Below are 27,241 nucleotides of genomic sequence, written 5' to 3'. Positions count from 1 at the left end.
TTATAGCCTGTGGATAATATTCCTCCTATTTTCTCTAATTAGAATCGCTGTTTAATAGAATTAAAATTCAATTCACAAACGTGATCACAATGACCGACGCTTACTACACATTGTATAGTGAACGGTACTTTACTATGGTGAGTTCATCGTAACATGATTTGATTGTACAGTGAACTAATTATAAAGGAGGGATCCATTGTATTTTTAACTTTTTTTTTACGTGAAACTTCGGATAATTGGGGCAATCGCTTAATCGGGCCAAAATGCACTAGTCCCGATGTGTTCTAAATAACCGGAATGGACTGTACTATATTGTATTTCTTTGATAACAATACAATATACACAATTACAAAAACTGTTGGATATGTGCACCACCCGTGTATCCTCTATCTTCATTTTGACTGAGGAGACAGTAAATATTTGTTTGAGTGTTTGTAATGAGTATGAGGTTTATATTTTAAATAATCTAGAGATCTTATGGTCAGAAATGCTTCAAAATAATGTAATGACCATAAATTTGTCCCAACATTCTCTGTAAGAACTAGTAATCACATTCACAAATTTACATTAAGGAAATTAACTTTATTAATGATGCATTAAATTTGCCTTTAACGTTTCCCTCATAAAAAGAGGACTGCTAGACTCCGAGAGAAAACAGAATATTAAACTCTGATTTTTTAAGACCTGTGACAGTGCTTGTGAAAAACTAAGAGTGTGTTATAGGCCTAAGGGTTTCATCACTAATATTTTGCTTTAATAGCTACTTACATATTCATTCGAATGAAATTACCTTGTCAGTGAAAAAATTATCCGAGATGCTATCGAGGCAGTATTAGGTGGGTCGGAAAACTGCTAGCTTGGGGGGGGATTCAAGGATTAATAGATTAACAGTAGCCACTGGCAGAGGTGAAAATGATTCTTGCACTGCTTTTATTGGAACAAGCAGCAGCCTGGAAAACAAGATGCAGGGTATTTCAGAGACTGCTGGGAATCATTGTGGTACAAGTAAACACATGGGTTGTGTTAGGGTAGCTAAGAATAGGAACAGGTGCATGTATACTTGCGTATACACCAATGCTAGGAGTTTGGTAAATAAATTTGATGAATTTGAGGTGTTGCTCAAAACATCAAAGGATATTGTTGGGATATCAGAGACATGGTGTCACACAGATATAAGGAATGCAGAACTGGAATTTGGGGAGTACAATGTGTACAGGAATGATAGACAGGACAGGAAGGGAGGGAGGAGGTGTTATGCTATTAGTTAAGAAACGCATAAATCCAAGGAAGTGAAGCCAGTCGACATCGCTGGACAGTGCAGTGTTGAGTCAGTTTGGTGTGACATAAGCAGTGGGAGATCAAAAGTGAGACTAGGAGTGTGTTATAGGCCTAATGACTCTGATAAGTATAAGAAACTGCACAGGGAAATAGAGTGGGACAGTAAATCAGTGACTTATAATGGGGGATTTTAATTTTCCAGATATTGACTGGAATTTGTGGGTTGATCACTCACACACTAGCAAGGCTTTTGTGGATTTATTGGATGATTGTTTTCTACATCAGCATGTTTGGGAGGCAACTAGAGGGAGTAATACTCTTGATCTGATTACGCTAGTTTACAAATTTAAGTTTGTTCACTGGGGTTTGAATTTCAATAGGTCCTACTGCTGAAATATGCTGCTGTGATTTCAATCACATCCAGGTACATCACAATTTAAGAAATAAAAAAGCATTGTTTTTTACAAAAGTATATAACTTTATTGTATTTAGTAATGAAAAATTGATAGGATTACATTTTCATATATCAAAAAATACGTAAATACTAACAAGTATTAATCAAAATTCTGAAACTTTCATTAATCAGCCCCTTGTCTCTTTCTTTGAAAAGAACGTTTAATCGTTTTTCTTTTATGTACAGTGCCAGGTTTCTCTCTTTTTAAACACCAGCAGTAGTCAGCCATCATGCTTGTATTCCACCTCTGCTCCATTTCCTTTATGTCCTTTTGGAATCTCTCCCCTTGTTCTTCTCTCATCTTTGCAATATTTTCGGGGAAAAATTAAGATGGGCATGTAAAAATTGAATCTTGATGCTCATATTGCAACCTAAATTGTGAAGCTTTTCAAGCATATTTTGAACAATTTTCTCATAATCCTGTGATTTATGATTTCCTAGAAAGTTTTCCATTACACTTTTAAAAGCAATCCAAGCTTCCCTTTCAGCGTCAGTCATAGTAGTTTCAAACTCACCGTCTAAAACCAATTTTCTAATTTGGGGACCAATGAAGATATCCTCCTTAAGTTTTGCATCAGATAAACCGGGAAATTTATTGCAAAGATACTTAAAGCAGTTGCCATCCTTATTCAATGCTTTAACAAATTGCTTCATTATGCCTAACTTAATATGCAGTGGAGGTAAAAGTATTTTATCTGGCTTCACCAAACTTTCGTGCACAATATTTTTTGACCCCAGTGTAAGATTGTGCCTCCAAGGCCACTGTCCAATGCAGCGCTTTAGCTCTACTATCCCATTCACAAATAAAGCATGGCATTTTAGTGTGCCCACCCTGTTGGCCCAACAACGTACATAACACTTTTAAGTCTCCACATAGCTGCCATTTGTGATCTTAATAATTAATTTTCTCCAGAAGCAACTTTAGATTGTCATAAGTTTCTTTTAAGTTGACTGAATGAGCAACTGGCACAGATGTGTACTTATCTCCATTATACAAGAAAACACCTTTTAAACTAGTCTTAGAAGAGTCTATAAATAGTCTCCATTCACTAGGAACATATGATGGAGCTCCTAAGGCACTTATTAAACCAGCGATATCACTGCAATATATGAGAGGACCTTCTTGTGAAAAATACTGTATAAACTCTCTTTATACAGTCCCTTACTAAATCGTTCAGTTCGACTTGCATGAATTGCTGTGGCATTAAAATATTTTCTGGTTGATAACATTCCTCTTAAGTTTTGCTTCGGTGGAAGAAGATGTGGACTCCAAAGTTTCTGGTGGAAACTTTGGAGTCCACAGGCAGTTTTACAGGCAGATCAGGTCAATGCGAACCAGTCTTAAGTTGATGGTAGATTTGGATATTTGATGTCCGTTTTATTTTTTGAATTGTAACCTTTAACATCACATACACAAAAGTAACATTTGGCATGGCTTACCGGCTCGCGCCATACCATAGGAATAGCAAATGGCAAGCACACCTTTTTTCCTTGACTCCATTTTCTAAGATGTTCGACACATGTATGGTATACTTTATGCAGTGCCTACGATTTATCCTGATCGCCTAGTTTTATGTCAAAGTATGCATAATATGATTTTTTTTACAAAATCGGTAATATTTCGCATCTGCTTTACAGGAACAAAACAACCACATATATAACAAAATAAGTCCGGACTGTTTATACACTTTCTGGTTGCCATACTAAAAGAAAACTAACACACAAAGAGAGCTCACGACGGTTTTTACAGGATTACTATGATCGCATAAGGGATGTGCCACTTCACATAGGCTCTGTGGTTGAATGGATTGTACAATCAAGTGAGTGCATGCTCAGACAAGTTTAACCTGTGACACAGGAGTCCCCCAGACTCCACTCGGAAAATGAAATTCTGGGAATCACAGATGGACTGGAAGAGCGGGGTGGGGGGTCCCCCGTCTACTTTCCTGGCTCAAGGTCAGCTACCTTGCAGTGTGGGTTAAACATGCACAATCTGTTGTATTTGACGCAAATATTTGATACTGATTACGAATATAGGAGTATAAAACTTGTAAACCATACCAGAAACTATAGTTATGTACACATTTGGGTATAAACTTTGTTAATATTTAACAAAAATATTAACAAAATAAGCAATTAACAAAATAAGTAATTTTTTTTAATGAATTGTGACAAATCTTTACGTGATTGAAACAAACGAACTTCGGTTCAGTAATCAGCAAACGTGCATAAATAACTGCCACATACTTTTACTCAAACCCCAGATACACTGTAAACCAGTGTTATCGGTAGTGATTCTCCATACATTAAGAATCTGCAGATAAAGGAACCACTAGGTGGTAGTGATCACAGTGTGCTGAAGTGGAATTTACTCAGAGGTAACTACCATCAGGGATGAAGCAAGGGTTTTTCCTTTCGGAAAGGAGACTAAGGTGGTCTGAGACAGTATTTAAATTCTATACGGTGGGACCAACTGATGATGTTACCAACAACAAATTCAAAATGGGAAGCATTCAAAGAATTTATCTTGGAAGCTACTAGGCTTTACATATCAACTAAGAAATATTGTTCGAGGTTTAGGCCTACGTGGATGTCAGATGAACTAATGAGACATATGGCAAAGAATAAAAATGCATGGGATACATAAATTAATGGGTGACATGGAAGCCTATGATAGATATAAGCTGGTCTGTAACCAAGTCACAAAGGAGATTAAGAGATTTTCTCATAGTCAGGCAAAGGCAGATTATGAGAAAGCTTTAGCAAAGAATGCAAAGAAAAACAGCAAAGAGTTCTTTACCTATGTAAACTCTAGAAGTAAAGGAATGAATCAGATTGATCCACTGGATATTGATGGTTCAACTGTTGATGATCCTGCTCAGGTGGCTAACAAACTAAATGAGTATTTTGCATCTACATTCACACATGAGGAGTTATTCAGAGAGGGAATACCAGAGGTGAATTAAACTCTGGCAGTGAGCTAGATGATTTTGTAATAACTGAGAGGAAAGTGGAGGAGAAATTGTTGAAGATAAACATAAAAAAGGTATCAGGGGTGGATGCGATCTATCCAGTTATATTAAAGGAAGCAGGAAAGGAAGTAAGTAAACCCTCAGCCATAATTATGAGAGCTTCTTTGGACTCAGGAGATGAACTGGAGATGTGCAAATGTGACCCCAATTCACAAAGGAGGATCAAAGGGCAACACGAGTAATTATAGACCTGTTAGTTTAACTTCTGTTCCAGGAAAATTAATAGAGGCACTGGTTAAAGAAGCACTGCAGGTTCATCTAGACAAGACTTCAGTTATAGCTCGGACACAGCATGGTTTTGTTAAGGGAAAGTCTTGCCTGACCAATTTGATTGGATACTATGATGTGGTCACAAAGGAACTGGATGCAGGGAATAACTTTGATATCATATATTTGGATCTTAGAAAGGCTTTTGATACCATTGTACATGGAAGGCGCATTCCTCCAATTGTGGTGTGGGCCCCACACCTCGACCTCTGCTTACGTTGGTTCACATCTGGGTCGTCACCGACTGTGTGCTTGTACATGGAGGTTATACCCAGGATTACTGACAGTCCCACCATCGTGGAGCTGCAAGCAGAGGATATGGCTGTCACAGACCGTCCGGACTTCGCTGAAATTGGGATCACTTGACTTGAGTGTCACCCGAATATCAGTTCCATCAGCATTTTAGACTCCCAGGTAGCAAGTACAGCTTGTCTGGCATATCTGAGAGAATGTCAGTGACAACCTGAAGGAAGACTGCTGAACAAATTGGAGCAGTGTGACATTGGAGGCATATTGCTGCTATGGATAAAGGGATGGTTGAGTGGGAGAAGACAGAGAGTGGTAATCAATGGACACTGCTCATTGTGGACTAATGTTATTAGTGGAGTCCCTCAGGGTTCAGTGTTGGTTCCATTGTTATTTTCTGTATTTATAAATTATATTGATGATGGTATATCAGGCTTAATGTCCAAGTTTGCAGACGATACTAAGGTTGGCAGGGTTGTAAAGGACACTAATGACAGTACACTGCTGCAACAGGATCTAGAAAAGTTGAGCAGATGGGCTGAGAGGTGGCAAATGAAGTTTAACATTGACAAATGTAAAGTACTACATATGGGAAGCAGTAACTCCAGCGTAACGTATCACTCTGTGATACTACACTGACAGTGGTAGAGAACGAAAAGGGCCTGGGGGTAATTGTGCAGGCAGATATGAAGTTTTCTGAGCAGTGAAGATGGTCTACAAGAGTAGCTCATGGTGTCTTGTCAATGATATACAGGAATTTTTCTAGCAGGGATAAGGGGGTGATTATCCCCTTGCATAAGGCAATGGTCAGGCCACACCTTGAGTACTGTATACAGGTCTGGAGGCCTCATTTTAAGAAGGATGTAGAGCTGTTGGAACGAGTACAGAGAAGGGCAACAAGGTTAGTGAATGGAACAAAGGATTGCTCTTAAGAAGAAAGGCTTAATTCTTGCAAATTACAGTGTCTGGAGACTAGGCACCTGCGAGGTAATCTGATTAAGGTGTATAAAGCCTTGAATGGTTTGATCATGCTCAATGCTGATGGGATACCTGAGAGGGCATAAATTCAAATTGAGAAAAGAAAGATATAGGATAGACATGCGGAAGTTTGCCTTTAGCCAGCGGGTGGAACAGACTTTCATCCCTTGTCGTAGAAGTTGATAGCCTAAATAAGTTTAAGGCTCAGCTGGACAGGTATTTCGAACAAACGGAGGGGTGAAATGGGAGCGGTTTTTTTTTTTTTTTTTTTTGGCTAATGCTGCATAAGCTTGCTTTCTTGCATCATATGCCTCTACTAATGCTAATGTCTCTTTAACCACACATTCACTCCAAATGCAATTTTGAAACGATTAAATTGTATCAGAAATCAACGATTTGTAACTAATTAGCATGTAAACAAACTATACATAAGAATAATTACTCAACTCTAAAATACATAAAAACTGGTTATTTAACACAAAGCCAAAAGACACAGAAGAAGGTGGTGCAGGAACTGGATGGATTTTGCTGGTACAGGAAGAAGCAAGCTCTTCCTGCACCAGCAAAACACCTTATCTATCTTTAACCAGACTGTCAGCCTCAACCAGTCAAGAAAGCAGTTTATTCCAATAACTGACGACATGTTGACCAAACAAACACTCTGAGATTCAGTCTATCACTTGATGCCCCTCTGTTATTCTTGTTAGATGAAATGCCCAACTTTGAACCCTTTCAGGAAATTCTCTATATAAGTTGTTGCTTTGGTGAAATGGTGCACAGATAAACACAATTAAAATTATGCAGAACTGAAGGACCCCTCCCAAGCATGGACAAGTTTTTGTTCTTATGTTATGGGAATTAAAGTTATTGTAGAGGCAACTTCTCATTTCATTCACTGATTAAGTAATACACAAAACATCTGAGCAGTATCTGTAATTATTCCCAGAAAGAAATAAAGAGATTTTCATTCTATGCAAAGTAAAGTATACTTCCTGCTTACACTGCATGGTAACTTTATCAAAACACCCAAACTGCTTCCCCTTCAGTTCTAACCTACCTAGTGTATAAATATCCTTGAGATATCTCCCATGTGTAAGATTTGGCAGCATTGAAATGTAATTACCATTTGTACAACCATTTACACTCTGCTTGACCTGCATTGAGAGATAATCACAATTAAAACTACTTTTCTTCTTCTTCTTGAACTTAGTAGATATTTGGCTTATGAAGCCTGTACCATTAACTCTATTCAAAGAACTGTCGAACCATCTTTCTGGGATGCCCTGTTTCTTTTTCCAATAGGTTTGTAATTCATTGGTAATTTTAGTGGTCTCTCCCTACTTATTTGCTCTACATGTTGTTTTCATTTTAACTGATAGTTTTGTATTTCTTCTATTATGTTGGAGGTATTTAGGCTTTCTCTTATCCCATAATTATGAGAGCACCGCTGGACTCAGGGAAGCTACCCACAGACTGGAGATGTGCAAATGTATCTCCAATTCACAAAGGGGGGGATCAAAGGGTGACACAGTTATTACAGACCAGTTAGTTTATCTTCTGTTCCAGGGAAAACACTCGAGGCAATGGTTAAAAGAGCATTGCAGAATCATCTAGACAAGATTGCAGTAATAATTCAGACACAGCATGGTTTTGTTAAGGGGAAGTCTTGTCTGACTAATCTGATTGGATACTATGACGTGATCACAAAGGAACTGGATGGAAAAAATAATTTTGATATCATATACTTGGATTTCAGGAAAGCTTTTGATACTGTTGCACATAGAAGACTACTATACAAATTGGAGCAGTATGGCATTAAGGGCAAGTTGCTACAATGGATAAAAAGATGGTTGAGTGGGAAAAGACAGAGTGGTAATCAATGGACACTGCTCTTCGTGTACTAATGTTATTTGTGGTGTCCCCCAGGGTTCAGTGTTGGGCCCATTATTTTTTTGTATATTTATCAATGATATTGATGAAGGTATTAAGCTTAATGTCGAAGTTTGCAGATGATACAAAGGTTGGCAGGGTTGCTACTGCAACAACATCTAGAAAAGTTGGGCAGATGGGCTGAGAAGTGGCAACTGAAGTTTAAAATTGACAGCAAAGTACTGCATATGGGTAGCAGTAACCCTAGAGAAATGTACCAACTGTGTGGTCTTACACTCAGGATAGTGAAGAATGAAAGAGACCTGGGGGTAATTGTGCAGTCAGATATGAAGTTTTCTGAGCAATGCAGACAGGCTGCCAGAGTGGGTCATGGGAACTTGTCATGATATACAGGAATTTTGCTAGCAGGGATAAGGAGGTGACTATCCCCTTGTATAAGGCAATGGTAAGGCCACACTGTTGAGTACTGCATACAGGTCTGGAAGCCTCATTTTAGGAAGGATGTAGAATTGCTAGAACAAGTACAGAGAAGGGGAACACGATTGTTGAGGGGAACAAAGAGGTGCTCTTACGAAGACAGACTTAAGTTCTACAAATTAAGTCCTTCTTCGTAAGGACTTAAGTTCTACAAATTGCAGCATCTGGTGACTAGGCACCTGCGAGGTGATCTGACTGAGGTGTATAAGGCCTTGAAGAGACTGAGCAGGCTCAATGCTGATGGGATTCTTCCTCTTGCTCAGATTACAAACTTGAGGGGGCATAAACTGAAATTGAGGAAAGACAATTGTCGAATAGATGTGTAAAAATTTGTCTTTAGCCAACAGGCAATTGATTGCTGGAACAAACTTCCATTTGTCGTTGTGGAAGTTCACAGCTTAAATAAATTTGAGGAAGAAGTGGACAACCTTTTGAAGTGAATAGATGGGTGAAATGGGAAGTTTTTTTTTTGGCAGATACTGTATAAGCTTGCTTTCTTGCATCATATGCCTCCATTGTTGTTATTTGGTTTTTAGGAGCATTAGCAACTAAAACCATATTGCTCTGATATGCCTCTGTTAATGCTAATTTGTGTTTCTTTGATGATCTAGTCTTGTTAATCCCAATAGCAGTGCCATACCTAGGTACAGCCAGTTTGGGTGGCAGTCCAGGGCCCGGGCATGTAGGAGGCCCAAATTCCAATGATATTTTAATTTTTTTTAAATTAAAAAAAAAAAAAAAAAAGAAATGGTTGTTTCTTAATGTAATACTTCAATTATACAAAAAAAAAAAAATCAATATTGGCTTATTTTTATTACAGTCAATTTATTTATTTTATAATATATTAAAAAAAATTAATTTTTGCCTATTTTTATTATTTCAACCTAGTTTTAATTCAACAAAAACCCCACAATGATTCAGATTCACATTTAACACTGTTTGCTTTGATGTGAATGTGATGTCATATCGCCTGGAATGATTTTATTTTTATTTTTTTTTTATGAAAAGCCAAACACGAGAGGTATTAGAACCTATAATACTTAGTACCATGCTTGGGTTGGAGGTTGAGAAGATGAAAGAAGATATTTGTTGACATCAGACTTGAACTTCTATAGACTGTAATTTTCAGGAAATACGTATGAAGGAAGGTTGTTCCAGAAAACTGCAGTTGAATGAATAAACGAGGAGGATGAAAAGTTGGTTCTGTGAGTTTGAAGTTGGACAGTAAATGGATGTTGGCTGGTGGCAGCACGTGTTTGGACTGTTTTGAAAGAGAGAGAGCGTGAATTATAGGAGCCAATTCAGAAGAACAGTGCCCATGGAAGTATAGGTAGAAAAGGCATACAGCAGAAACAGTACACCTGAGACAGCGAGTGAAGAGACTGTTAGAGAGGAGTCATCAATTAACCTAACTGCCCTCTTCTGAATGGAATCTACAAACCTGAGAGAGGTTTTGGGGGCACCGCCTCATATGTGGGAACAATATTCCATGGTAGAGTGGATTTGCGATTTGTACAGAGTGAACAGCTGTTTGGAAGAAAGTAACGCCAAGAGCGAAAGAGAAAACAAAGTTTTTTAGATGCAGAGGAAGCAATATTTGTAATGCGCTTGTGCCAAGGGAGATTAGAAATCAGGGTAATTGCCAAAAGAGATATATCATTTTGCCTAGAAATCGGAGTGTCACCAAAGATAAACATAGTAGCAGAAGAATCCTTTTTTGCGAGATATAACAAAAGACTTAGCTTTAGAAGGATTGAGATCAACTAAGTTGTCTTTGCCCCACTGGAGAATTACCTGGAGATCGACATTTAAGGAATTGGTAGCGGATATTCAAGAAGTTGAAGCTGATTGAGCAGGACAAGGTTTCTCAAAATGGAAAGTGGAATGCAATGTGCTATCATCGGCAAAAATATGGATAGGATTTCCAGTCAATGGAAGGTCATTAATATACAAGAGGAAAAGAGTGGGGGGAAAGAATTAAACTTAGGGGGACACCAGCATTAGTGGAGAAGTTAGAAGCAGAGAGCCATCTACCATCACCCTCAGTGAGCGATCAGAGAGAAAACTGGATAACCAATTACAAAAAACAGTTGGCAAACCATAAAATGGAAGCTTATTTAGAAGACCTTTATGCCAAACATGATTAAAAGCCTTTGAGATGTCAAGAGCAACTGCTTGTGCTTCACTGAACTTTTCCATTTAATTTGTCTATAAATGGGTAACATAAGCCAGAATATCACCAATGGACACGACACTGACGGATTGTTGACAAAACGGAAAGTTTCTAGACAGTTTAAGAGTTAGCGGTTAATTGATTTCTCCATTACTTTAGAAAGAGTAGAAGTAATTGCAATGGGACGATAATTGGATGGGAGGGATTTGTCACCCTTTTTAGGAACTGGCTGGATATGAGCAAATTTCCAAGCAGAAGGAAAAACACCTTTGGAATAAGAAAGTGAAAAAAGGTGGCAAAGAACAGGAGTAAGTTCAGGAGCACAGGTTTTGAGAACAAGTGGAGAAGTACCATCAGGACCTGGAGTTTTCTTAGCATCAAGATTAGTCAAAATCCTTCTGATGGAAGACCACAGGAGGCATTGAATGGAGCATGTTGGGAATGGTGGGAAGTGTTTTACCAAGATCATTAATACAGGAGTTTGAAGAAATATGGGATGCTAGCAGGTCAGCTTTATCCTTGGCTGAAGTGACAACAGAACCATTTGGTTTTGACAAAGATTGGCAAAAGTTGCAGCCAATAGCTTTGGCAAGAGACCAGAATGCTTGGCTACCATTAGGGCAAGAAGCAAGTTTTCTACTCTTAGCTTGTTCAAAATCTAGTTTGGACTGATTAATAACTGCTTTACAATTGTTGCGAGCTTTGGTGTAGGCAGAAAATGAAACTGAAGAATTGGAAAAATGTCAATTAGGATATTCAACATTGTTCTCTTGAACAGCCTTAGCACATTTATTGGAAAACCAAGGTTTAGATAAAGGACGAGATTTTAAAGTTGAGTGTGGAATAAAGGATTCCATTCCTACAAGAATAATTTCACTAACATGATCTGAGCAAAAATTGACATCAGAAGTTTTGAAACAGTAATCTGACCAAGGAAAAGAAATCTCGCAGGTCATCCCATTTTGCATTCTTGTAATGCCAAACAATACGAGGTTGGGAATAGTAGTAGTAGTAGTGGCATGTGATGCAAGAAAGCAGGTGTATGAGCTTATGCAGCATCAGCCAAAAAAAAAAAAAAAAAAAAAAATCACACCATTCCCTCCAAATGCCTGTCCAGTTCCTCCTTAAATTTATTCAACCTATCAACTTCCACAATGACAGATGGAAGTTTGTTCCAGCCTCCTTAAATTTATTCAACCTATCAACTTCCACAATGACAGATGGAAGTTTGTTCCAGCAATTAACCACCCGCTGGCTAAAGGCAAATTTCCGCACATCTATTCTACATTTGTCCTTTCTTAATTTGAATTTGTGCCCCCTTAGGTTCGTAACCTGAACAAGTGAAAGGATCCCATCAGAATTCAGCGTGCTCAACCCATTCAAGGCCTTATACATCTCAATCAGATCACCGCACAGGTGCCTAGTCTCCAGCCACTGCAATTTGCAGAACTTAAGCCTCTCTTGGTAAGAGGATCCCTTCATTCCCCTCACCAATCTTGTTGCCCTTCTCTGTACACGCTCAAGTAAATCTACATCCTTCCTAAAATGAGGCCTCCAGACCTGTACGCAGTACTCAAGGCGTGGCCTGATCATTGCCTTATACAGAGGGACAATCACCTCCTTCTCCCTGCTAGCAAAATTCCTATATATCATTGATAAAACCCCGTGACCTGTCCTGGCAACCTGTCTGCATTGCTCAGAAAACTTCATATTACACAATTACTCCCAGGTCTTTTTCATTTTCTACCACCTTAAGTGTAGTACCACACAGTTGGTACGTTTCTCTGGGGTTACTTCTACCCATATGCAGTACTTTGCATTTGTCAAGGTTAAACTTCAGTTGCCACTTCTTAGCCCATCTGCCCAAATTATCTAGATCCTGTTGCAGTAGCACATTGCCATTACTGTCATTAACAACCCTGCCAACCTTTGTATCATCTGCAAACTTCGACATTAAGCCTGATATACCTTCATCAATATCATTGATAAATATACAAAACAACAGTGGATCCAACACCAAACCCTGTGGGACTCCACTAATAACTTTAGTCCACGAAGAGCAGCACCCATTGATTACCACCCTCTGTCTTCTCCCACTTAACCATCCTTTTATCCATTGTACAACTTACCCTTAATACCATTCTGCTCCAATTTGTACAATAGTCTTCCATGCGCAACAATGTCAAAAGCTTTCCTGAAATCCAAATATATGATATCAAAATAATTTTTTTGCATCCAGTTCCTTTGTAACCACATCATAATATCCTATCAAATTTGTCAGACAAGACTTTCCCTTAACAAACCCATGCTGTGTGTGAATTATTGCTGCAGTCTTGTCTAGATGATCCTGCAATGCATCTTTAACCAGTGACTCCATTATTTTACCCGGAACAGAAGTTAAACTAACTGGTCTGTAATTACTCGTGTCACCCTTAGATCCCCCTTTGTGAATTGGGGATACATTTGCACATCTCCAGTCCATGGGAACCTCCCCTGAGTCCAATGATGCTCTCATAATTATGGCTAAGGGTTTGCTTAGTTGCTTTGCCACCTCCTTTAATATAACTGGATAGATCCCATCCACCCCAGGTGCTTTTCTTATGTTTAACTTCAACAATTTCTCCTCCACTTTGCTTCCAGTTATTACAAAATCATTAAGTATCCTGCTACAATTTGATTACCTTCTGCCATTTTCAAACCTTAATAATTCCTCATTTGTGAATGTAGATGCAAAATACTCATTCAGTTTGTTTGCTATCTGAGCAGGATCATCAACAGTCGAACCATCGATGTCAAGTGGACCAATCAGATTCATCCTCTTCCTTTTAGAGTTTATATAAGTAAAGAAATCCTTGCTGTTTTTCTTAGCATCTTTTGCTAAGGATTTCTCGTAATCTGCCTTTGCCTGCCTAACCTCTTTTGTGACCTGATTAGAGACTAGCTTATATCTGCCATATGCTTCTGAGTCGCTTGATAATTTATATGCATCCCATGCATTTTTCTTCTCTGTTACGAGTCTCATTAGTTCATTAGATAACCAATTAGGCCTAAACCTTGAACAATAATTCTTAATAGGTATGAAACTTTTAGTAGCATCCACGATTAATTCCTTGAATGCTTCCCACTTAGAATTTACTGTTGGTAACATCGTCAGTTTATCCCACTGTACAGATTTTAAAAACTGTCTGAGACCACTGTACTCACCCTTACGGAAGCAAAAACTCTTTGCTTTAGCCCTGATGGTAATTAAATCTTTAAGTAAATCCCACATCAGTACACTGTGATCACTGCCACCTAGTGGTTCCTTTATCTGCAAATTCTTAATACACGAATGATCACTGCTGATAACCAGATCAAGAGTATTACTTTCTCTGGTTGCCTCTCGAACATGCTGCTGCAGAAAACAATCATCCAATAAATCCACAAAAGTCTGACTAGTGTGTGAGTGACCAACCCACAAGTTCCAGTCAATATCTGGGAAGTTAAAATCCCCCATTATAAGACATTCCGATTTACTAGCCCACTCTATTTCTCTGTACAATTTTTCATTGTACTCATTGAAGTCATTAAGCCTATAACACACTCCTACTGTTATTTTTGCTTTCGCAGTGCTTAGGTCACACCAAACTGACTCAACAGTGCACTGTTCATCTTTATCAACGGGATGCACTTCTTTTGATTTTATGTTTTTCTTAATTAACAGCATAACACCTCCTCCCTTTCTATCCTTTCTGTACACATTGTACTCCCCAAATTTCAGTTCAGCATTCCTTATATCTGTGTGACGCCATGTCTCTGCTATCCCAACAATATCCGCCTTTGATGCCTTGACCAACACTTCAAATTCATCAAATTTATTTACTATACTTCTAGCATTGGTATACATGCAAGCATACATACATACATAGTCATGAGATAAAGGCTCCTTTGGAGAAGAGACAATCCCCAAGTTGTGATCTGAGGTGCCTAAAGTACCACTCACTTCGGCCATGTAGTTAGAAGGGTTGTTTGTGAGAAAAAGATCAAGCGTGTTGGTATGGTTAGGATTGTCTGGTTTTCTTGCAGGTAAATGAACAATCTGTGCAAGGTCATTAGTAATTGCAAAAGCCTCAGCATCTTGACCAGCTGGGTCGGTGTGACTAGAAAATGGAAGCCAGCTGTTAGGAAATTTGGACTGGAGAACGTCAAGTTGCAAAGAGAGGAAGTCAGAGAGCTCCAAGTGATTAGTGGAGTTGCAAGAACGGTAGAGACAACAGATGAATTTGACACAATGAGGTAGAGAGATTTTAAGCCAGAGAAGATCGAAAATAGGAGATTCCAAATTACCAAGTCTCTGACAGGGAATATCGGAACGGACATATGCACAAGTACCACCTTTGAGGCGAAAGGAATCATACAGCGAATAGTTTGGACAACTGAGATGAGCAATAGTTGAATCAACAGATAACTAAGATTCTGTCAGAAAAAGTACATGGGGTTTGGCAGACTGCAAGTGGAAATGGACATCGTTGAGATTAGAATTGAGACCACGTATATTTGTGAAATGAGCTAGGAAGTGTTTGGGAGGTTTAGATCTTTTCGCAGATAAGCTTACTCTATTAGTTTGACAATTCATGGTGCATTCAATAGTAAGAAAAAGTGGGGGGGAGGGGCATGCTGTATGAAGTTATGAAATTTTTGGATACGCATACACACTGTAAGAATATACCCAAATCCTTGATATAACGTGGCGTTGACAATGCCCCCTGCATACACACACTACTCGGACTCTCTCCAGTCACTATCTGGCAGAGTAGAGATATCAAAATTATACACCAGCTGATCTGGAAGCCTCCTAAAGATTTACCAATAGGTTCGGTCCAGTGTACTAACTAGCGGCCAGCCTGCGAAAACACCATTTTAGAGCTGTACCCTAAAAATGTAATGAAAATTGGATCTCGCCACAATGTTCATCAATGATATGGAAGATACATGTGCACTAAAACAGTACTTTACAAGTTGTTATCTGCACTAGAGCACGTACTGTCTGTTGGCAAGTGGAACATATTTCAGTGCCTTGGCAACTGAATCAAACCATTTTTCAGAAGGGTAAGGTAAAGAGGCACCTGACTGAGCAGTACATATGTCTACTAGTATAGTTGTTGTTGTTGTTGTAGGATTTAAGGAACCTCAGAAACTAAGGCAATGGTTTTCACCTGGGGTGCCACGTAATTTGGGTTTAAGTTACTTAAACTTATTTTTTTTTTAAATTTATATATTTATTTCATTATAAAAAGATACATCCTTATCTTACCTATGTGAGTTAGGATTTTCTGTGCTTACCAATATGAAAACTAACAAGAAGGAAAGAATAGAAACAATTGAGGAAGAAATAAGAGTATGTCTCTCCAATATTCCATCTAATTTCAAAAAGGTCTGAATGACACAAGCATTAGCATTAGTAGAAGCATTTGATGCAAGAAAGCAAGCTTATGCAGCATCAGCCAAAAAAAAAAAAAACCCACTTCCACCTCACCCCTCTGTTCGTTCCAAATACCTGTCCAGCTGAGCCTTAAACTTATTTAGGCTATCAACCTCCACCACAAGGGATGGAAGTCTGTTCCACCAACCAACCACCTGCTGGCTAAAGGCAAATTTCCTCGCGTCTATCCTACATCTGTCTTTCCTCAATTTGAATTTATGCCCTCTCAGGTGATTTTTCTGAGCTAGAGAAAGAATCCCATCAGCATTGAGCATGCTTAAACCATTCAAGGCTTTATACACCTCTATCAGATCACCTCGCTGGTGCCTAGTCTCCAGACACTGTAATTTGCAAAACTTAAGCCTTTCTTCGTAAGAGCACCCCTTTGTTCCATTCACTAATCTTGTTGCCCTTCTCTGTACTCGTTCCAGCAGCTCTACATCCTTCTTGAAATGAGGCCTCCAGACCTGTATACAGTACTCTAGGTGTGGCCTGACCATTGCCTTATACAATGGAATAATCACCTCCTTATCCCTGCTGGAAAAATTCCTGTATATCATTGACAATACTCCATGAGCTACTCTTGCAGCCCGTCTGCACTGCTCAGAGAACTTCATATCTGCCTGCACAACCACCCCCAAGTCCACCCACAAGACACAAATATCTCCTTGAAAAGTTATGTAAACTAAGTTTAAATACTTTCCATTGTGTGGTATCTTTTTAATTTTATCTTGATCTATAATTGATGTTTATTTAGTACTTATATAATAATTTTATTCTTTATATAGAAGTATATATAGTATGAACCAGAGCTATAAAGCTTAATACGTTCTACGTTGATATCAATATTTGTAAAAGAATAAGAGAAGTTTACCTCAATATGATATGTAGAACACTTCTGTATGATACTCTCCAGAAATTAACAATAATTAAAAATCAATTTAACGCAATTAAAAATTAAGTAAAAAATTAATTTAACAAAATAAATGCAAAATGATTTTCCTTCCTGAAGCTGACAATGCTTTTCGACTGTATGTCATGATCACAGAAATGAAAATTACCGAATGAAAATTACCAAATAGGGTTGAGCATGGAACTTAAATAGGGATTATTTGTCTTCGCAGATGTGTGTAAAGGACCACGAGTCGGAGATTAGATATGGCCGGCGAACATTAACAGAATTCTCATGTAATTTAATTTCCACGGTTTCTGCAATTAATAGTCTCGTGTAATTATGTTGGATCCTAAGTATTTTGCCTCATTAAATAAAAAAATATGTTTTGCATTAACGCCATGAAAAACTAATTCTGACACTGCTGAACGAGAAGCACAAACTGAGGCTGCATGTTGATTAATATGACAATTCAGAGGAAACCAGGTAGAACTATGATAAGACAAGTTGCAAACACTGCAACTGCGGAGATTGCAACCCTCAGTTCGTGCTTCTTGTTCAGCAGTGTCAGAATTAGCCTTTCATGCTATTAATGAACAATATACTTTTTAAAAATTTTTTTTATTTAACAAGGCCAAAATACTTTGTGTCCAACGTAATTACATGAAACTAATTGCAGAAACCGTCAAAATTAATTACATGAGAATTCTGTTAATGTTCACTGGCCATATCTAATCTCCGACTCATGGTTCTTTACGTGCATGCGCGAAGACAAATAATTGCTATTTAAGTTCCATGCTCACCCCTATTTGGTAGTTTTCATTCCTGTGATCACTACATATGGTCAAAAAGCATTGTCAGCTTCAGAAAGGAAAATCGTTTTGCATTTTTTTCGTTAAATAAATTTTTTGCTTAATTTTTAATTGCGTTAAATTGATTTTTAATTATTGTTAATTATTTCTTACCGTAAGATTTTCAATTTTTTTAATTGTTTTTGTTTTAATTTCTGGAGAGTATCATACAGAAATGTTCTACGTATCATATTGAGGTAAACTTCTCTTATTATTTTACAAATAAGTATATATAATATGTATTATGAATTGTAATTTTGTTTATAATTATATTATAATAATAACTATCATATAGCATTTTTTTAAATATTATACATATACAGAGAGAGAGAGAATCGGATCTAACAGGCAGAAAATTGTGTAGGGGTGCCACAAAATAAAATAAACTACTTAAGGGTGCCATTATTAAAAAACAATGGTCAAAAAGCACTGAACCAAGGCCATATTGCTCTTTGTATACTAGCTGTAAATTGCATGTGTTCTGTGGTCAATTTTCTGTTTTTGTGGATGAAAAACCAGAATTTCCGGGAGAAAAAAACCATGCTACTTTCGCCTTAGACCGACTAACTCAGCCATGTTATGAAAAAGACCCATGAAAAATTCCAAATTCTTCACGTCATCGACGGGACTCAACTTAGATCTTTTTTGGGGAGGACAGCAATTCTACCAACTGTGCTACCCACAAGGGCCGTACAGTATATACCTTGAAGATGAAGCAAGATGTTTTAGTTTAATTGCACCTAAAAGTCAATTTACAAGAAGAACTGTTCTAGTTATAGGTTTATAGGAAATAACAATTAAGCTGATTAGAAAAGAACGTGCATTGCTGTTGTGGAGATAAATTAAAATCTCCAAATAAGAAGAAAAAATTAGTGAGTAGGAAAAGAGTTAATGAGGTAATGATTTTGATATATGCATTATTCATTGCACTATTCGAGAATTTTATAGTGTTGATAGAAATGTATCCACTTAAAAAAAATTGTTGCCAGTTATAAGATAGAAATAGTGTCAGAGTTCAATAAGACAAGCCTCCGAACACTTCGTCGCAGAAGCAAGGTATTATAGAGTGGTTGGTGAGACACAATGTATCACTGCAGCCTAGTATGCATAAATATGAATTATTACAAATTATTAGCCAGTTAAACATTCCAAAAACATACACATTGGATAGAATACGTCCACAAGCATGGACACATTGTCTTAAGATTACCACCATATCATTGCAATTTAAACCATTTTGAATTATATATATGGGCTCAAGTGAAAAATTTTATTCAAAATAAAAATATTCAAGATCTGAATATAATGCATCTGACGAAATACACGAAACAAGGAATAGCTAGCATAACTCAAAAGATCGAAAAGTTGCTGTGACAACGTTTTCAATATAGAACAGAAGTATTGGGAAGCTGATTGCATTATTGAAGAATTTAGCGAATCTAGTGTAGAGTACAAATGAAAGAGATAGCAAAATTGAAACAGCAACAGAAACAGATCAAGAGAATGTAAGGTTCATTCTCATTTCTCTTCAGTTTATTATTAACATTGTCAATCTTTTTCATCCTGAGAGAGGAGTTTTTCAAGACTCAAAATGATTAAAACATATTCACAAGCAACAAGTGGCCAAGAAAGAATTAATGGATTAGCCATTATGTCAACAGAATATAAAAAACTTCTTACGGGGGAAAACAATACATTACAATATACAGAGTTGAAATTGTGACTTAAGAAATCAAACCTAGTACAGGGAAAAACTTTTTTATGTGGGAATTTCTTATCCAGGTTCTACTGTATTAGTAATCATGTCACAAAAGCATTTTAGGCAATTGAAGCAGATTATGAGAAATCTTTGGCAAACATGCAAAGAAAAACAGTAAAGACTTCTTTACTAACTAAACACTACAAGGAAGGGTATAATTCACATTGGTCAACTTGATATCAGTGGTTCAACTGATGATGATGATACTGCTGCTGGGGTTTGTTGACAAACTAAATACGCATTTTGCATCTACAATCACACATGAGGAATTCTCAAGGTATTAGAAGTTTATTAAACTCTAACAGGGAGATAAATGATTTTGTGATAACTGAGAGGATAAGAAGAAGAGAAATTATTGAAGTAAAGCATAAAAAACAAGCAATTAGGGTAGTCGAATCTATCCAATTATAATTAACAGATGCAGCAAAAGAGGGGTGCAAATTTTAGGCATAATTAAACAGCATCATCTTTGGATTCAAGGAAAGCCCCCACGAGTGGAAATGTGTGATGCATCCCTAATTTCCAAAGGAGGATCAAAGGGTGATGCAAGTAATTCTATTAGCTTCAATTCTGTTGCAAGAAAAATAATAGGGTCAGAGGTTAAAGAAGTAATTCAGGACTATCCAGACAGGAATACAATTATATTGCACTCACAGCATGGATTTGTTAAGGGCTCTATCTTGTCTTACCTATCTGATATGATACTGTGATGCAGTAACAAAGGCACTGGATACAAAAAAAAAAAAAATCATGCCATATACTTGGATTTCAGGAAATCTTTTGATAATGTCACACATAAAAGACTTCTGTACAAATTGTAGTGAGGCATTAAGGCAAGTTACTGCTGTAGATAAAGGGATGGTTGAGTGGAAGAAAACAGAGTGGTTATCAATGGACACTGCTCTTTGCAGAATAATGTTATTAGGATTCTCCCAGAGTTTGGTGCTGGATCCATTGTTGTTTTTTCGTATTTATTAATGATAATGATGAAGGTATATCAGGCTCAATGTCTGTTTGCAGATTATACAAAGTTGGCAGGGTGGTTAATGAGAGTAATGATGGTATGCTAATGAAGTAATATACGATGTACTGCACTGTACACTGAAAGATCAGAATTCATGGGATACCTGGTTCCTGGGCAATGGGGCACTGTCACTCCCTCTTACTAGTGGACAAACCCTCTGCTTGGCAGGTATATAGGTACAATGCATTCGTGTAGACGGTAATTCGATGTCAGGCTCAATTACCTGACATCGAATTATCAGTATGGATAAATGTCATGAGTTAACTGACTTTGAAAGAGGGATGATAGTGGGTGCCCTGCCATGGGTTACCATCACAGAGGTGATATAGAAATTGCACTATCCCTGTTCGACAGTATATTGGGAACATGCCATTTAGGGAATAACATCTCATTGTGGACAGCGCTGTGGGTAGAGAAAGGTGGTGGATGAACAATGGCTGTCAATGTCTGTCTAGCATTGTTTCAGCCAACCGGAGAGTGACAGTGGCACAAATCACTGCCGACTTCAACGAGGGAGGTGCCAGAAATGTCTCCGCCAAGACCATCAGGAAATCATTAGCTGCAATAGGTTATGGGAGTCGCTGACCCACCAGAGTTCCAATGCTAACACCATGACAAAGAACTCTATGTCCCAACTGGGTGAAAGAACATTGGCACTGGACCTTGGATGATTGGAGATGGGTCTCCTGGTCCAATGAGTCCCATTTCCAGTTATTTCGAGTGGATGGAAGGGTGCGTATCTGGCAGAAATCACACAAAGCTATGCACCCATCATGTCAACAAGCAACTGTTCATGCAGTCACGGTCGGTAATGTTCTGGGGCGTGTTCAACTTGCACAAGTTGGAATCTCTGGTATGTCTAGATGCATCTCTGAACTGTCCAGGTAACATGTTCATCCTTGCAGACCACCTGCATTCCTTCATGGTCATTGTGCACCTACAGGGCAATGAACTCTTCCAGCAGGACAATGTGCCTCCCCACAGAGCCATGGTAACTAGAATATGGTTTGAAGAACATTCCGCAGATTTTACCACCATGGAATGGTCTCCCCACTCACCGGACATGAACCCTGTGGAGCATCTTTGGGATGCTGTGGAAAGGTCCATTCGAGCTTTGGGTCCTCCATCTAGGAATTTAAAAAATATATATTATATTAGGGTTACCTATTTGTGTCTATAAAATGTGTGTGCTTTTTGGTCGATTTGCTTGTTTTGCTAGACGAAAAAAATCCCAGTTTCTGTGGGGGAAACCTTGTTATCTATGTGTGAGACCGACTAACTCAGGCACTGAGTGAACGGACCTTTCCCCTTCTGTGGAAAGGTCCGTTTGAGCTTTGGATCCTCCACCCAGGAATGCGATGGAATTATGAACAGCAGTGCAGCAAGCATGGATGGAAATACCTGTGGAACACTTTTGTAAATGACTGGGTTCAATTCCTCGCTGTGTGAGTGCCCTTATCTGGGCAAAAGGTGGGCCTACCCATTACTAGGTATGTGGGTAGCAGTAATCCCAATTTAACATACTAACTGTGTGGTACTACACTCAGGGTAGTGGAAAATAAAAAAGACCTGGGGTAATTGTGCAGTCAGATATGAAGTTCTCTGAGCAGTGCAGACAACTTGCCAGGTCAACTCAGGGTTTTATTAATGATGTAAAGGAATTTTGCTAGCAGATATAAGGAGATGATTACCCCATTGTATAAGGCAATGGTCAGGCTACATCTTGAGAGGCCTCATTTTAGGAAGGATGTAGAGCTGCTGGAATGGGTACAGAGAAGGGCAATGAAATTGGTGAGGGATCCCACAAAGGGCTCCTGTAAGGTGATCTGATGGCTTATGGCTTTGAATGGATTGAGCAAGCTCAATGCTGATTAGATTCTTCCTCCTCCTCCTCCACTACAAACATGAGTGGGCATCATGTGAAATTGAGGAAGGACGGTTGCAGAATAGATGTGCAGAAGTTTTCCTTTATCCAGCAGCAGGTGGTTGATTGTTGGAACAAACTTTCATAAGCTTGCTTCCTTGCATCATTTGCCACTACTAATACAAAGTTCAATGGGCTACAACAGATTAAAAAAAAAATCCTGTATCCTAATTAATATTATTTTTTTTTTATATGTGGTCTCCATTCTAATGCCCTCTCAGTTAGCATAGTGGGTTAGGATAATTTCTCTTCTATGCCATATGGAAAAGAACTTGTTTCTAATGCCATCTTGGAAGGAGGAATTATTATGGGTGGGTGAATGGTTCCTCCCACACTGGGCAATTTTTTTTTTATCATATAAATTAGGCCAACTGACAATACAACACATGTAATTTGTAGCCATTACATACAGATGTCTCATCGCCTTGGCTTTTTGTGAAAAAAAAAATAGCATCCTCTTAAGCAACCTCCTCTGTGTTAACCATCGTCTTCTGGCTTAATCAGGGGCACCAAGAGCCCTGTGGAAAATGCCTCACTGGGTTAGATTATCTTTACCTGTAGGGGCCTATACTCCAATTCCAAGTCCCTTCCGCAATGTCCGACACTGCTACCCTTAATACCATCCATGAAACTTCTACCTTCTACTATCCATGAAACTAGCATACCACTTAACTTTAGCACTTTAAAAAGTATAATGCAGGTTATAATAAGGATGTCACCACTATTGTTACATTCTTCTGTATATGCTGTACATTTCTTCTGTAGTATCCATAAATGATCTCTACTCTTGGTTCTCCAGAACAACTTACCACACCTCCATATGTATTTTCTAATAATACAACCTAGAGAAGCAAAGGTAAAGTAATTGGAAGTGTAGTAATTGAGTAAAAATTTCAGGTAACCGTTTCCCAATCTTTATAGCCATTTACAGTCCAAATTAGTCATTTACAGAATGGCATGTTAAAAGTATGCATTTGCAGTCTTGTTTTGTTGAACACCAAATTTGCACGTAAAATTCACCAAATTGTTGTACTTACCAAATTGTCATTCACCAATTGTCATATACAGCAAAATGTTAAGTACGAATTATCACAAACAGTGAGATATCGAGCACCAAACTGTCATATACAGTGAACTAGCATGCGAAGTGTGACAATAAAGTTCCCAGACTAGTACTGTTGTGGTCATGTTAAGACAAGACTGAAAATAAATGGAAGTGGTACATCGTAGTTTATACTTCCTCCAACAAATGGTGGAGCAGAGATTGTACAGTAGGCTGATGGGTTGCAAGTAACAACCAATTTCATTAGCATAGCTAACATACCGTATCACAATTTTGCAATGGAGCAACAAACAGATATCAAAATTTGCTTTAATTTTGCTTTAATGGGAAAATTTACAATAGAAATATACAAAATATTAAAAACTGTTTATGATGATGAAATGTTAAGTTTTATCTGTGTGTTTGAGTGGTATAAGTGGTTCAATGAACATGAGGATGCTCATGGCTGATCAACTGGATGAGAATAAGGAGATGATTTGTCAAATTCTGCACAAAGATTTAGGGAAAAGGAATGTCTGAAAAATTTGTGCCACACAGCCTCACGGATGAACAGAAGCAATAAAGTGTGCCATCATGCGAAGACTTTACTCAGACTTGTCAAAACAATCCAAATTTCCTTGACTGTATTGCCATTGGAGATGACTGTTTGATGTTTCGGTATGACTAAGAGAAGTGTCAAAGCATGCAGTGGACTTCAAAATCATCGCCAAGGCCCAAAAATTTCATTGTTCAGGATCAAGATGATGCTGATGTTTTTCATGAAACGGCATAATTCACAAGGAACCTGAAGGGAAGAGAATTAATGCTGCATTCTACACTTTAAAGACTAGTGTAGCACATTTTCTGGGTGAGGCCACAATTTTGAGAGAAAGGTAGCTGGTTTTTGCTGAACAACAATACCCCAACCATTCCACACTCATGAAGACATTTATGATGAAACATGGCACTGTAACCATTCAGCCTATCTCCCGATCTGGCACCAAATTAAATTAAATTATGTTTAATAATTTAAATTCACTGTAACCATCCAGCCTATCTCCCAATCTGGCACCAGCAAACTTCTCTCTTTCCCAAGGTGAAAACAGCCATCAAAGGAAAGATTTTTCAGGATGTTGGGGACATAAAAAATAATGTAACCAAAGAAGTGAATATCATCTCTTTGGATGTCTTCACTGACTCTTTTCAGAAACTTCTTCACTTTTTTTTTTATTGCAGTAGTCCAGGAATTTTATTGCCACACCTCATACAATAACTTGTCTCTAAACTGTAATACACCAAACTGTTACATACAATGAATTTTTTTGCACTGAACTGTTATGGACTGTAAGTATAACAATGTCAGAATCATTTCCTACAGCCAAGTCTGTGGAACTATGTCACAGAATCAGGTTGACCAAAATAAGATTTTCCCTTTACAAAGCCACGTTGTGATCCATTAACTATATTACATTTCTGAAGATTAACTTATAATTTATCTCTGAACAAACTCCCTGACATCATAAACTCCACTGCCACAGAGGTTAAAGCCAACCAACCTAATGTTACTCATTTGATCCTTAATATTTCCTTTGTGTATTGGCAACACATATTGACACTTCTCCAATCCAACAGTGAGTAATCTTCTTGGATTGGAGAAATCTAATAATAACCTCATAATTAATCCTAAAGGTTTGGCACATTCCTTTGCAGCCTGTTTCAGTATGTCTGGGTAAATACCATCAATAAGGCCTTAGCCACTTTCGAGCTCAGTATTTTGTTAGGCTCTCTTCTGTAATATCAGCACATATCCTAGAATGTTTAAGGTATATTTATAACAATATTCCTCACCTAATAAGGGACTTTCTACTTTGAATATAGATACAATATATCTATACAGTTCACCAGAGATATCTGCTGTATTATCTATGGTTGTGCCATTTCTACTGGACACAGATTCTATCTGGTTTATTCTTTTCCTGTTCATATTTATGAACAAATAAAACTACTTTTCCTATTCTTGAGTGTCATGGTATATTAATATACCATGACATTCAAGAATATATTAATAATGGTGAGCTTACAAAAGGTAAAGTCATCAGATTGCTACATTATTATTATTATGCCAAAAGATTTACAATATAATTTTCTCATTAAATAATTACTTTGCTATCAAATAAATTTTCTCCAAACTAATAAAAATGTAAGCTAATATTTTATCCTTTTTTTTTTTTGCTGTATTTATCCCACCAGCCTAAATTAGAATTTATACAATGTGTTTATAAACAGGTTAGTAGAGAATGAAAAAGAACTGGGGGTAACTGTGTAGTGCAGACATGCTGCCAGGACAGCTCATGGGGTTTTGTCAATGACATACAGAAAGTTTGCTAGCAGGAATAAGGAGGTCATTATCCCTTTGTATAAGGCCATGGTTAAGCCATATCTTGAGTACTGTATACAGGTCTGGAGGCGTCACTTTAGGAAAGATGTAGAACTGTTGGAATGGGTGCAGAGAAGGGCAACCAGAGTGATAAAGGGAACAAAAGGGTGCTCTTACCTAGAAAGGCTTCAGTTCTGCAAATTGCATTTCAAGAGCATGCACCTGCAGTCAGATCTGATTGAGTGTTTAAAACCTTGACTGGACTGAGTAAGCTGAATGTTAATGGTATTCTTCCACTTGCTGAGACTACACACGAGGGGGCATAAATTCAAGTTGAGGAAGGATGGTTGCAGGACAGATATGTGGAAGTTTGCCTTCAGCCAGCAGGTGGTTGATTGTCGGAACAGGCTTCCTTCTGTTATTGTGGAAGCGGACGGGTTGAATAAATTCAAGGGAGAACCAGACAAATACTTGGAGGGTACGGATGGGTGAACTGTGTAGGATTTTTTTTTTTTTGGCTGATGCTATATAAGACTGCTTTCTTGCACCATTTGCTATGACTACTACTACAAGTATAAAAACCCAAACTAGATTTTTAAATATATTTTAAACACTACATATTCATTTTCGAGCCATTAATGTAATAGGTTTTCAATGGGGAAAGTGTTTTTGATACTCTTGCGTACATACAACTTTCTGATTTTCATAAGAAGCACAATTAACTTCCAAGTAACCACAGTGCAATTTTCATAATACTTACGTTCTCCAGAAACATGAAGGCTAGAAAAGAGTCTTACTTCTCCACCACTTTCTTTTACACTGTCTACCATAGAAACATACTGCTTTCTTTGTGCAACATCATTACATCTAAAAGAAATATACATAATAAGTAATGAAAATCACACAACAAAAAAAAAAAAAAAAAAAACAGTGCATATTTTCAGAATATAGGCTTTAATTAACAATAAGATTAACAATAATAATGGACAATAATAACATAGTTTTATATGTCCAAAACCTTTAGTTTCAAAATCAAATACAAGTTATTTAATTCACTGATGGGTGAATGGTTGATGTTTTGGTTAAAAAAAAGTACTGTTTTAATTAGATTATAAT

The 27,241-nt window shown here is 37.7% G+C and overlaps 1 protein-coding gene across 1 annotated transcript in view; it reads right to left on the bottom strand.

Annotated features, from left to right (window-relative positions):
* The window catches only part of pelo (pelota mRNA surveillance and ribosome rescue factor), a 220,382-nt gene that overhangs the window by 1,921 nt on the left and 191,220 nt on the right, over window positions 1–27,241 (bottom strand). The window contains exon 10 of the mRNA XM_090373555.1: window positions 26,886–26,992. Within this exon, the coding sequence (XP_090229681.1) occupies window positions 26,886–26,992 (107 nt within the window). The remainder of the gene's footprint in view (window positions 1–26,885; window positions 26,993–27,241) is intronic.

This window comes from Mastigoproctus giganteus, chromosome 5 (assembly GCF_048544385.1).
Source record: "Mastigoproctus giganteus isolate SK-2022 chromosome 5, ASM4854438v1, whole genome shotgun sequence".
In the NCBI taxonomy this organism is placed as follows: domain Eukaryota; kingdom Metazoa; phylum Arthropoda; class Arachnida; order Uropygi; family Thelyphonidae; genus Mastigoproctus; species Mastigoproctus giganteus.
Note: the sequence above shows the minus strand (reverse complement) of the source record. Positions and strands in the feature narration are given on the sequence as shown.